Below are 13,271 nucleotides of genomic sequence, written 5' to 3' on the forward strand. Positions count from 1 at the left end.
GATCTGAGGGGTCTGAGTCAATGTGTTTCCACTGAAGATGACGAAACACCAACACCTCTCTCTTGCCAGCATGGCCAGACTGTGAGCTAATGAAGTGTAAATGTGTGAAGAGGGGAAGAGCAAAGATTATGGATATACTAACAATATATACATGTCTCTCCGCCCTAACAATGGCAGTCGTTGTGCACAAAGAGGCACAGTAGCATGTCAAGCTCCCGCCTATCCTTTCTTTGACTGGTGAATAGATCTAATTATTTTAATACTTTTTTGAATATTCGATGGGGTTGTTGACGTCAACCGCCTGTATTCAATGAGGAGATGCTATGCTACGAGCCTCATGCAATGAATATGCATAGCCATCTCCAATATGAAGTGTTTTTTTCTCAAAGTTGCGGGAATGTCGTTTGTCCTACTTATATCAGTACACTCGTAAAAACTTAAGCATTATGCAACTTCGATTCAATCAAATAAATGAACCTCACATAGAAAATAAGCCATACATTTTTGTTGTTGAACAAATCCGACACTCATTGACCTCCACACAACAAGTCCAAGTCACCTGGTGGAGGGAGACAAGTTGGGCCTCTCTCTTTACCTCTTATTCTCTGGGAAGAGGGAGGAAGATGAGGTGATAAATGACTCCTCCCTCTCTTTAACGACTAAAGAAGACATGTCATGCTTCCTGGTTACTGTGTTCACTGTCCAATCAGAGCCCCACGCTCACAGCCCCATCCTAGTTACTCATGGCATGATGGGGAAATATACATGAACAAGTGCTGCAGTCTGGAGTCATCTTGGTTCCTAGGTGGCGGTGCCAAGATATCCTCTGTTCTTTCCTGCTTCGCCCCTTTCAACAGGTTTTAATACGGGACTGAAAGCTCAGGATTTAAAAAAATATTTTAGCCATAAGTCTTCTCATGATTTATTATTGTACTGTAATGTATGCGCCCAGCCTACTTCACTTTAAAGGCTAAGGTGCTGTAAATCAGAGTGTAAAATCCAAATTCATTCACACACATTTATAGACTCCATCTGATTCAAGGTTAGTGGGCAGCAAAGCTTTGGGAGATTCTTAGCTCATTAAGAGTAAACAGAGTATTTAAAATGCATCTCTTAAAGCAATGCCTGTTAAGCGCTGCTTATTTGTGCTGATGGTCTACATTCTCTCTCTCTCTCTCCCTCCTTTCACCCTCTTTTCCCCCTGTAGATGTGGATGAGTGTCAGGCCATCCCGGGGCTGTGTGCAGGAGGTAATTGCATCAACACAGTGGGCTCCTATGAGTGTAAATGTCCTGCGGGCCACCGCCAGAGTGACACCAGCCACAAGTGTGAAGGTGAGTCACACACACAGTCCACATACCCTCTGTGGTGATGCTATGTTATGCACCTTTATTAAGAAATAGGAATGTATAACAATGAGTTGGTGTAATGGAAAACACATTGGCCGTGAATTAAAGTAGGCTTAGCTAAGTGAACTCAATGCCTCAGATAAGAATTTGATTTTGAATTGCGAGCGTAGATCCATTGTTGAGTTTTTTTTGCCAGGGTTTTGTTAGCAGTTTTTTTTTTTTTTTTTTTTGAGTACTGTGGCTATTGGCTTCTGTGGTTATCAAGTCTCTGGTATGGAAACGTACACACACATAAGGAAGCAAGAAAGGGTGCATTTGAAGAGGATTAGAACGGCGCCTGGGTGTCCAGTGACAGCTATAGAGAGAGGGAGCGCTCAGCTGCTAGACATCAGTAGACCCTGAGGGTTAATGAAGGGTTGGAAACACTCATATACCCGGAGGAGCCTCTAATTAGCTGGTCATGTGAAGAGGGAAGGATTCACACACACACATACACTCTCTCTCTCTCTCTCTCTGACACAGAGACAGGCATGCTTTCATGCACTCACACAGACACACACATACACACTCTCTCTCTCTCTCTGACACAGAGACAGGCATGCTTTCATGCACTCACACAGACACACACATACACACACTCTCTCTCTCTCTCTGACACAGAGACAGGCATGCTTTCATGCACTCACACAGACACACACATACACACTCTCTCTCTCTCTCTCTGACACAGAGACAGGCATGCTTTCATGCACTCACACAGACACACACATTGACACTGCTGTCCTATCACAGTCCCACTGAAATCGGATTGTGCCGCAGCATCCCTATGGTGCTAGAGGCCTGTTGGTTGGACTAGAGCAGGAGAGGTGTCCTCTGTGCCATGTAGTCTTTGAAGCCTGGTGGGATGAGAGGCAGCGTATGGGGGTGGAGATCCTCGGAGGTTAACTAATTACAGGACAATTGGAGACAGTAGTGGATCAGCCCCAGGCTTGAGGCTCCGTCGCTGGGCTTTGTTTGGGCCACGGTGGGGGCTGGATGGTGGATGCATTTAGGTAACATTGTTTTAGAGCTTAATTGGGGCAGAGTCCGTTTTTATTCTCAAAACATCAAGTATTTAATTAAAGGGTAGAGAATACAAAGTTGAACCATCCATAACTATAAATACCCAGATACCTCAAATAGCACAGCTCTGAGATTGCGAGATTCAAACCCCCATTTTGTTCACTTATGACATCACCGACCACCATCAGTATTCCAAAGGAAAATGGGTTTCAAAATGCCCTCCAAGTTTATGCACAAACATGGCGTCATATTCTAGTGGAGCCAGCCTTGGAGCTGTTAACATGTCTGGGAGGTAGCTCTTCTTTGCCAAAGCAACCTACCTGATTTCATAGCTCCTTTCGCTCCAGTCGTGTTTCGCACTCGTTCTTTTTTCTCTCCTTCTTTTTTTTTTGCCCCCCATTTTCCTTCCATAAATACAGTCGCCTGGCACAGGGCCAGCTGTTAGCGCTAGCACAAAGAAACACTTACAGAGCAGAGATGACTTCAGCGTTATATACACGGACCTCCCCGTAGCGTCTGACACTTAGACCCACACTCACTATACACACTACACATACTATACATGCAGACAAACTCTTACACACACGCACACATACTATACACACATACACACTCACTCATACATATACACAATGCATACATACTTTCTCTCGCACACAAACACAGTCTCACAACACACACTTTGATGATTGAACAGTGGTCATTTATCCAGGTGGCAGACATTTCCCTAAACACACACAGCGCTCCATGTCTGAGCTGTGTAAAGTCTGGTCCTATTCCGGGGGAATGCTGACACCACGTTTATTTTGCTGCTCTTTTATGACTTGAGGAGAACCTTTCACCAAAGCAGTCTGACAATAGTCAGCAGGGGACCCAGTGCCTCTTAACTTCCCACTGTGTGCGTCATTACAAAACACACACACACACACACACTGCCCCATAGACAGCATTAATACTTACCCTCTGCCAACACACACCACACACACCACTAATGCATACCGACCGACTGCGCACACACACATTTAGGGGCCCGCCTCTCACACACCACGCTATAAACACACGCATACTGTAATTTGACCAAAAGGGTAATTATATATGTGTATAAATAAGCGTAACACAGCATATAAACCCAATGCCTTCTGGAGCCTCACTTCACTCTCACCATCATATACTGTAATACACCACACGGTAGACTGGACCGTGCCAAGTACACACACACACACACACACACACACACTCTCTCTCTCTCTCTCTCTCTCTCTCTCTCTTTCTCTCTCTCTCTTTTATTTATATATCTATATATATTCATACACACTAGCTATATACTGCTGGCTCCCAGGTCTAGTGTACAGATGTAGGATCTTAATTTGATCATTGTTGAAACCAAGGAAGAAACCTAGATAGGAACCAGGCTCTGATGGGTGGCCAGTCCTCTTCTGACAGTTCCCGGTAGAGATTATAAGAGTACATGGCCAGTAGCCCTTTCCTGCAGTCAAATTATCTAGTGGCCTTATGGGTGGAATGTTATTAATATTTTAGCTGCCGAAAATCCAGTGTTTCTGTGTCAAACTTTTATTATATTTCAGTCTTCTGTGATTTATATGAAGTCTAATATTGTAATGCTCCGGGTGTCATGGGTGTGGAGTCAAATGCAGGAAACAGAGATTTCAATGCTGTGCGTCTTCTAATAGCGCTTAACACACCACAGGGTGCTCACAAAAGAAACGTTCCCAAACACAGGGAATCAAAATGTACAATGGAACAAATCACGACCAGGCACAAAACACGTACCTCTACAACAGAGCCGAAGGTTACATAGAAATAATCCCGCACAACAACCAGGCGGGCCGGCTGTCTAATAAAGACAAACTAATTAACCCTACACAGGTGCTACCACTAAACATACAAGGGGGGGGAGGAAAAACAATCAGTGGCAGCTAATAGGCCGGTGACGACGACCGCCGAGCGCCACCCGCCCGGGAAAAGGAAACACCCTCGGTCGGACTCGTGACAAATATTGGGATGCGAACTCAAATGTTATACATTTCAACTCTATTTCTGACATGGTACAGGTGTCTTCTTTTTTTCAAGTGTTGCAAACTTCATAGATGACCAGCAGGGTCAGCTAATAATTACAGTGGTTATAGAGGGTGCAACAGGTCAGGAGTAAAATGTCAGTTGGCTTTTCATAGCCAAACATTCAGAGATTGAGACAACAGGTGTGATAGAGAGAGAGAGAGAAAGGGAGGGGGAGAGGGTCAAACAGCAGGTACGGGACAAGGTAGCAGGTCCGGTGAACAGGTCAGGGTTCCATAGCCTCAGGCAGAACAGCAGAAACTGGATCAGCAGCATGACCAGGTGGACTGGGGACAGGGACAGCCAGTCCTGTGGCATGGTCCTGGGGCTCAGATCCACCGGGAGAGAGAGAGGGAGAGACTTAAAGGCAGCATACTTAAGTTCACACAGGACACCAGATAAGACAGGAGAATTATACCAGATAGGACAGACTGACCCTGACCATAGTCTCTCCGGGGCAGCTGAAGCATTCGCATGATGTGTGTGTGGGAAACTCTAACCATTTAGACCTCTTGAAATCCACCACAGTTATGAAGTCCACTGAGGTATGTTGAACATTGTTAAGTGTAGACCAGCGTGAAATAAAGTCATGAGTCTTTGACGGAACACAATCCCAGAGATTTTCCATATGACCGCCTCTTCCTTTTGTAGACTTCAGACCTCCACTCAGGTTGGCTTGACTGTGTCTAGTACACTCTTAGAAAGAAAGGTGCTATCCAGAACCTAAAAGGGTTCTTCGGCTGTCCCCATAGGACAACCCTTTGAAGAACCCTTTAGGGTTCCAGGTAGAACCCTTTTGTGTTCCATGTAGAACCCTTTCCACAGCGGGTTCTACATGGAACCCAGAAGGGTTCTAACTGGAATCAGAAAGGGTTCTCCTATTGGGACAGCCAAAGAACCCTTTTAGAACCCATTTTTTCAATCAGTATAGCAGTTGTTCCTGCTCTTGTATTTAGAGTTACTAGCAGTTATTATTTGAGGTCCTCGAGTGTATTTGACAGATGAAATATTGTCCACTTCTTCAAATATTTGACATGGATCCAAATACTTTGAGCAGCTGTTATCGAGGTAAAGGATTTCTTCCAAATAATGCCTGTGATAGGGGTTTTGAGTTACCGCGTGTGTATGGTGAGTGTATGACCATCATGAAGCTCAGTGTTTTCTCTAACTCCAATGATCTAATTGTTTGTGTGTGCGTTTTCAGATATTGACGAGTGCAGCACTAACCCAGGTATTTGTGACGGAGGTGAATGCACCAACACAGCCGGCAGCTACGTCTGCACCTGTCCCCGTGGTTACATCACCAGCACTGACGGTGCCAGATGTGTAGGTGAGTTACCGCTGACCCCCCCCAGCACACACCCCTCCCTCCTTCACCCTCTTGTTAGCCACTGACTGTTCACATCTGGACGTATCCCTGCCTCCGTCCTCTCTTTCTCCCTCCATCCCTTCCTGTGACTAGTGTTCTGATGACTCAAGCAGGTCTGCAATCATCATGTGCAGGCCCAGGGACGCTTTGACTGCTGTAATTACAGTTAGCATTAGCACCTCTCTGACTCACACCCTGAAACACTACCAGGTGTTAATGTAGAGCGCATGCAATCTCCGGCAGCTCATCTCAAAATGGCCGCCAGAGAGCTGGCCCTGTTGCTTTCGAACAACTTTCGATTGGGAGTCGAACAACTCTCCTACACTCACGGTCCCTCTCCTAGCCAAGTAGAACCACGTGATTACTTTAATTGAATAGTCGTGCGCCCCAAAGTCTACTAGACAGGAGAACGCGGTATTCAAATTCTCTCCTGTGTCAAAGTTTTGTTGGCCCTCCTCTCACGTTGGCACGCGATCCATTTTCCATCATCTGCTGAATATCCCTGCTGTACTTGTTTGTTGTCTTTTGGCTAATAAAAGGAAACCGGGTGAAAATGCCAAGCGAACAATGAACAGTGTCAACAATGATCTCACAAGGAGCCCTCTGTTCTTTTCTGTTCTGCCTGGCCTGGTCGTGTGGCAGATTGTTTAGCCTTCAAGGTAGAAAGCATCTGTACTCACTTAGAGGCCTGCAGGGGAACAAAGCTGACACCACCACGACAACAAGCAAGACGAGCCAGAGAAGAGGGGAGAAAGAGAGGGGGAGGAGAGAGGAGAAAACTATCCAAACTATCCCCGTTCTCTGTTGTTCAGTGCCGGAACAAAGGGGTAGAGGAGTGGGCGAGAGGGGGAAGGGGAAGGGGGAGGGAAGCGTAGCCTGATTGGGAACATGCGTGTGGAAAATGACGGTCCACTGAGGTAGGAACAGGGGGGTGGTGGCGGGAGGAGAGGGAGACATATGGGATGGTTCAACGAGTTAAACTGGGCCTCTTGCTCTCACTTCACTTTGACCAAGAAGACTCTATCGCTCTGGATCGCTTTCTCATCTGTCTTTCCCAGCCTGCTCTACTCTTTGACCCAGTAGACTCCCTCTCTTTCTCGCTTCCTCTCGCTCGCTCGTGCTCTCTCATCTCACTTCTATCTCTCTGTCTTCCCCCAATTCTCTCTTATTTGACCCAGTAGACTCCTTCGTTTTGTCCCCCCCCCCATCTATCTATCTCTCTCTCTCTCTCTCTCTCTCTCTCTCTCTCTCTCTCTCTCTCTGGTCAGGGGAGATTGAGGAGAGACTGGACTCTACTGGGTCACACTGGAGATATTTATTTCTGCTAACATTCCTCCCATCCCCCTCTCTTTCTTTCTCTGCCCCCTCGCTCTCTTGTTTTCTCCCTCTCCCCTCCATGCCCCTTTTTGTCTTACCCCGTTTTCTATTTCTCACCCAGAGTGCCCATCCATCTGTCTAGTGTAACCTGGTGAACTGTAGAGTCCCCAGGAACAAATAAAAGAGAGCTGTGATTTCAGGCCCTGTCTGACACATTGACACATCCCGCCATATATCCTCGGCTCCAGCCAGACCCATGCTGTGGCTGGCTCCCCTGTGTGAGTCGACCGACTCGGCCCTGTTTGCTTGGGTGCGTTTTGCGAGTGGAGGTAGACTAAGAAACTACACATGAGGTGAGCGAGGGGCTCCAGGTCCAGGAATGTCGGCTCTGGCCCTGGGCTGGCGTTATTCTGGGACAGCGTAGCGTGGAGAAGCAGACCGGAGGGACCTGTTGAGCCCGACACTAATCAGCCCTAATGCCTCATCCATCGCATTGTGAAAACCCAGTCTGTATAAAATAAAGCATGCAGTTGTGCTGTTCTGTATAGGCTAGCTAGCTAGCTACGGGTCTGGTTCCAATTTAAATCATCATCATCCCCATCACCGCCCTCCCTTCCATTCCGTTCCCTCACCCACTCTCCCTCTAATGGCCTGTTCCCACCCACCCCTCACCGCCCCACAATTCTGCCCCCAGCTGGGTTGGTCCCTTGGGAAGGAGGGAGGGGAAGTTGGGCTGTTTAAAGTGCATGTCTATAAGCTCCAGACACAGAGCTTCTCATGTCCAATATAATTGTCCAGGATTGCTTCACATGGAACTGATTAATTCCGGACTGCTAGCTCATTAGACAAGTTAATCGACTTGCACGTCTCCCTCCTGTAGGGGATTTGATCTGTTCGAAGGGAAGAGACTGCAGAATTTTCAAACAACAACTTTATAATAAGATTAGCAAAAATTGAGTAATTAACTATGCACTTCAACAGTGCATAGTTAAGGCCCAACGAACAGAGTTGTCTCTCAGCATTTATAGAAAAGTCGAACCTCTTTGTCTCTGTGGCAGTTAGCAGATGTGTGCAAACAGGGGTGGGGAACATAGTGTATAAAAGGCGTTTAGCTTGTCTGTGTAGATTAAGATAGCTGACTTTGCCACCATTGTCTGTTCCTTCCTGCAAGTTTCCACACAGAGGAGTTCCTGCAGATAGTACAAACGGGATGTCACATACTGAGGTCGCACCCAGCTCTTATCTGTACGCCCAGACTTATAACTAAGACACAAGACAACAAGCCTGCATCAGAAAAAAAACACTTGCATATAACAATGGACAATGGTAAAAACAGCATATTATGTCTAATTGTGTAATTTTCCAAAATATTTACTCCCTTTTGAGACTAAGTCTCAACCTAATGGAGAAAAAAAAGCATTTTCATGATTTGGAAAGAGGGAAAAGGAAAGACATTCTTACACTTAGCAGATTACAGTTGTAAATGACCTCCGTTGTCATTGAGTTTCAAACCTTCACATAGTGCAATTCACTCTCAGAAAGGGGAAAGGAACATGAATTAAACATCAGTACACGCTTCATCCCCAGACACAAGGCAATCATTTCACTGTAAGGTGTTGTATTCGGAGCATGTGACAAATAAAATTTGGTTTGATTTGAATCGCATCGCCTCGTTGACACTGTCTACATTACCATGTGAGCACCATTTACATGACCCGCATCGTGGGCATGACTTATGAACATGCTGCAAAACTAACTCAACGTTTTTATCTTGATGCTATGGATTATCACCGTCTTCATCAGGCATGTAATCAGGCGTAGGAAAGTCAATTGTGTTCAGGGGTCAGTAATGGCATGGTGAGAATAGTGTCAACGGTTTTGCTACACAATTTCTTAACATAAATTAGAATAAGCATTTTTGCAACAAAAAAGACAACTAAGCCATAAATCAACCAATGAAATATTGTATCTCCATCCAAACGGATTCCAATCGTTGTCTTGATTGGTGTTCGTTTGCGCGATCACCGCTGAGCTCTTTCAGATGTTCCACGACAATAGTCAAATAGACAATAGTCAAGTGAATGTACAACAATGGTCACGTATCATTTGGCACCCTCTGCCGGAGGTATGATGCTACTACTACAGCGAACTGCCCTTCTGGTGAGGTGGCCTCCGGTACACAGGGATCGGTGGCTATTCTTTCAACTCCTCACTGAAAGTTGACAATAGTGTCTGAAATCACAACACTATCTCTGCAACTAACACCCTTATGCAAACATTCTGTCTCAAATACATGCCCTGTATGTACTTAGCCTCCTGTTACAAAAACATGTGCACATAAATCATTCCATCTAACCCAAAACATATTAGTCACTACTGCTAGTCCACTTGTATAGTTATAAGCATACTAAAACATGCTTAAGTCAATTGTACTCTATCATCCAGAAAGCTATATGTATTGATGCGCTTTGACATTAGAATTCTGATAACATGGCAAAACAAAACCCCTACTATCAATGTCCCCATCATGGTTATACAACCCACATTTAGAACGGTAGTCTTCAGTGCTCCACGTTGAGTCTATCACTCAAATTCAAGACCCTAAACTTAGCACACACCGATATGGTTAGAATGTACATTTACAAACAGGGGACCATATGTTATCAGTATTAACTGTTCTCATTACAGCCCCCCCGTTTGTCCCTGTTTTACTGTCGCCAGTGGTATGTTAATGACAGATCGGTATCTCAATGCATTTCAATCCAAATTGCAATAAGCTTCCCAGTGTGTAAACCACCAATATCAACGTGATACCCCAAATAAGCAGTTTAGAGCAACCCTAAATTAATTTACAGGCACAGTTGATCACCCCCCTCCTTCCCGACACTCTTCTTCTGACGTTTCTTCATGTTTCTCTTCAGAAAGTGTTTCAGTTCGTTCCCCCAACGGCACACGTTCAAAGTGGATGGCCCTTGATAATGTCTCTCACCTGAGCCGCCACCGTCCTTTACAGTCCATTATGTCTTTGTCCATTTTCCTACCAGTTCACCAGCAGCATGAGAGAAGTGTGGACGGGATCTCTCTCCATGCTCACCCCACCTGGACTCATGCCGCACTCCTGAGACAAAAGGCATGAGAGAAAAGGCAGTTAATAGCTTCGACTGGATGCTGGGTACAGGTTGCTGGCTCGGACTCAGGTCTCACGGTAGAAGTGGTGAAGAACAAGGTCCCGTCTTCAGCCAGTTAGGGGGTTGAAGTTCACGCTGTTCTCGTCATTTTATTTCTTCCATACATCAAGATACCTGTCGTCACTATCGCCATAACTTCGAGAGAGGACAGAACAAAACAACAGTTTAAGACATTCCTGATTCTGGAATTTCAGACGATTTATTCACCGTGTGACAAATTATTACATTCCCAATTTTCTTAATACCAACATTTCTAAGACAAATGTCAAAGAGCATAACAACACACTTGTTCAAACCATTTTGCAAATTTCCTTATACTCCGTTATCATACTGCCGACCTCTCTGCAGAGTTACCCCTTAGGGAGAAATCCAGGCCGAACCGCAGACCCAATCTGGTGAATTTTGTATCTAAACAAAAACAAACAACAGCATAGGATGTCTACTTTTGTATATTTCCACAACACTCCCTCTTTCCCCTGTCTACCTCTGTCTTTCCACCTACACTTTCATCTGCATTACACACACAAACACACACATGCACCAAGGGACCCTCACTTCTTCTCCACCTACCCGAACACACCCTTTCCCTCCCCCTTCCTCCCCCAGCCTACTGACCCTGACCTGAGGGACGGCTGTTAGTTGTAACCTCTCCTCAGGGCCGGAGGAGCCACAACTCCATCCCTACTCCCAATTGCGTACCATCTTTGTGGAAGGGAGGTGATTGTCAAGCTTTTTTGTGCTAAAAGCTTTTGAATTTTCTTATGATCCTGAAGAATGTACAAACCCTTGTTTCCCGTCACAATCGTACACTGTGACCCAGAAGAAGCTGGGTTTATACAGTGAGGGAAAAAAGTATTTGATCCCCTGCTGATTTTGTACGTTTGCCCACTGACAAAGAAATGATCAGTCTATAATTTTAATGGTAGGTTCATTTGAACAGTGAGAGACAAAATAACAACAAAAAAAATCCAGAAAAACTCATGTCAAAAATGTTATACATTGATTTGCATTTTAATGAGGGAAATAAGTATTTGACCTCCTCTCAATCGGAAAGATTTCTGGTTCCCAGGTGTCTTTTATACAGGTAACGAGCTGAGATTAGGAGCACACTCTTAAAGGGAGTACTCCTAATCTCAGCTTGTTACCTGTATAAAAGACACCTGTCCACAGAAGCAATCAATCAATCAGATTCCAAACTCTCCACCATGGCCAAGACCAAAGAGCTCTCCAAGGATGTCAGGGACAAGATTGTAGACCTACACAAGGCTGGAATGGGCTACAAAACCATCGCCAAGCAGCTTGGTGAGAAGGTGACAACAGTTGGTGCGATTATTCGCAAATGGAAGAAACACAAAAGAACTTTCAATCTCCCTCGGCCTGGGGCTCCATGCAAGATCTCACCTTGTGGAGTTGCAATGATCATGAGAACGGTGACGAATCAGCCCAGAACTACACGGGAGGATCTTGTCAATGATCTCAAGGCAGCTGGGACCATAGTCACCAAGAAAACAATTGGTAACACACTACGCCATGAAGGACTGAAATCCTGCAGCACGCGCAAGGACCCCTGCTCAAGAAAGCACATATACATGCCAGTCTGAAGTTTTCCAATGAACATCTGAATGATTCAGAGGACAACTGGGTGAAAGTGTTGAGGTCAGATGAGACCAAAATGGAGCTCTTTGGCATCAACTCAACTCGCCGTGTTTGGAGGAGGAGGAATGCTGCCTATGACCCCAAGAACACCATCCCCACCGTCAAACATGGAGGTGGAAACATTATGCTTTGGGGGTGTTTTTCTGCTAAGGGGACAGGACAACTTCACCGCATCAAAGGGACGATGGACGTGGCCATGTACCGTCAAATCTTGGGTGAGAACCTCCTTCGCTCAGCCAGGGCATTGGACATGGGTCGTGGATGGGTATTCTAGTATGACAATGACCCAAAACACACGGCCAAGTCCACAAAGGAGTGGCTCAAGAAGAAGCACATTAAGGTCCTGGAGTGGCCTAGCCAGTGTCCAGACCTTAATCCCATAGAAAATCTGTGGAGGGAGCTGAAGGTTCGAGTTGCCAAACGTCAGCCTCAAAACCTTAATGACTTGGAGAAGATCTGCAAAGAGGAGTGGGACAAAATCCCTCCTGAGATGTGTGCAAACCTGGTGGCCAACTACAAGAAACGTCTGACCTCTGTGATTGCCAACAAGGGTTTTGCCACCAAGTACTAAGTCATGTTTTGCAGAGGGGTCAAATACTTATTTCCCTCATTAAAATGCAAATCAATTTATAACATTTTTGACATGCTTTTTTCTGGATTTTTGTTGTTGTTATTCTGTCTCTCACTGTTCAAATAAACCTACCATTATAAATTATAGGCGGATAATTTCTTTGTCAGTGGGCAAACTTACAAAATCAGCAGGGGATCAAATACTTTTTTCCCTCACTGTACCTTGTCACCAGAGTATTTACAGTATTGTAAATTATGCATTATAACATGGTCTGCCTAACATGAGATGTTCTACATGACCTGGAAGTCAAACGTGTTTACAACATCATGAGCGATTTGAGTGACTCACCCTGAAGCAAACTGACCTCTCTTCCCATCTCTCTTTCTCTCTTCCTTCTCCCTCCATCCTCTCATCCCTCAGACCAGCGTGTGGGCACGTGTTTCTCAGCGTTAGCGAGTGGGCGCTGTGCAGGTGACCTGCAGGGCCAGTATACCAAGATGCAGTGCTGCTGTGACACGGGCCGCTGCTGGGCTTCTGGACAGATCCCTGAGATGTGCCCTGTCAGAGGGTCCGGTGAGTACACGCACGAACACACACACTCTCTCCTCCTCGTCTGTCTCAGACACACACACAACTTACGACTTCTAACCCACAGTCCAAACTCCCCTTTGCACTCAATTGCTG

At 45.6% G+C, this 13,271-nt stretch overlaps 1 protein-coding gene across 3 annotated transcripts in view; it reads left to right on the forward strand.

The window, feature by feature from the left end:
- Positions 1–13,271, forward strand: part of LOC112251550 (fibrillin 2b) — a 96,884-nt gene that overhangs the window by 41,304 nt on the left and 42,309 nt on the right. For all 3 annotated transcript variants that reach the window (XM_042322062.1, XM_042322064.1, XM_042322063.1), the window contains exons 8-10: positions 1,208–1,333; positions 5,691–5,816; positions 13,008–13,160. In XM_042322062.1, the coding sequence (XP_042177996.1) occupies positions 1,208–1,333; positions 5,691–5,816; positions 13,008–13,160 (405 nt within the window). The remainder of the gene's footprint in view (positions 1–1,207; positions 1,334–5,690; positions 5,817–13,007; positions 13,161–13,271) is intronic.

This window comes from Oncorhynchus tshawytscha, linkage group LG05 (genome assembly GCF_018296145.1).
Source record: "Oncorhynchus tshawytscha isolate Ot180627B linkage group LG05, Otsh_v2.0, whole genome shotgun sequence".
Taxonomy (NCBI): Eukaryota; Metazoa; Chordata; class Actinopteri; order Salmoniformes; family Salmonidae; genus Oncorhynchus; species Oncorhynchus tshawytscha.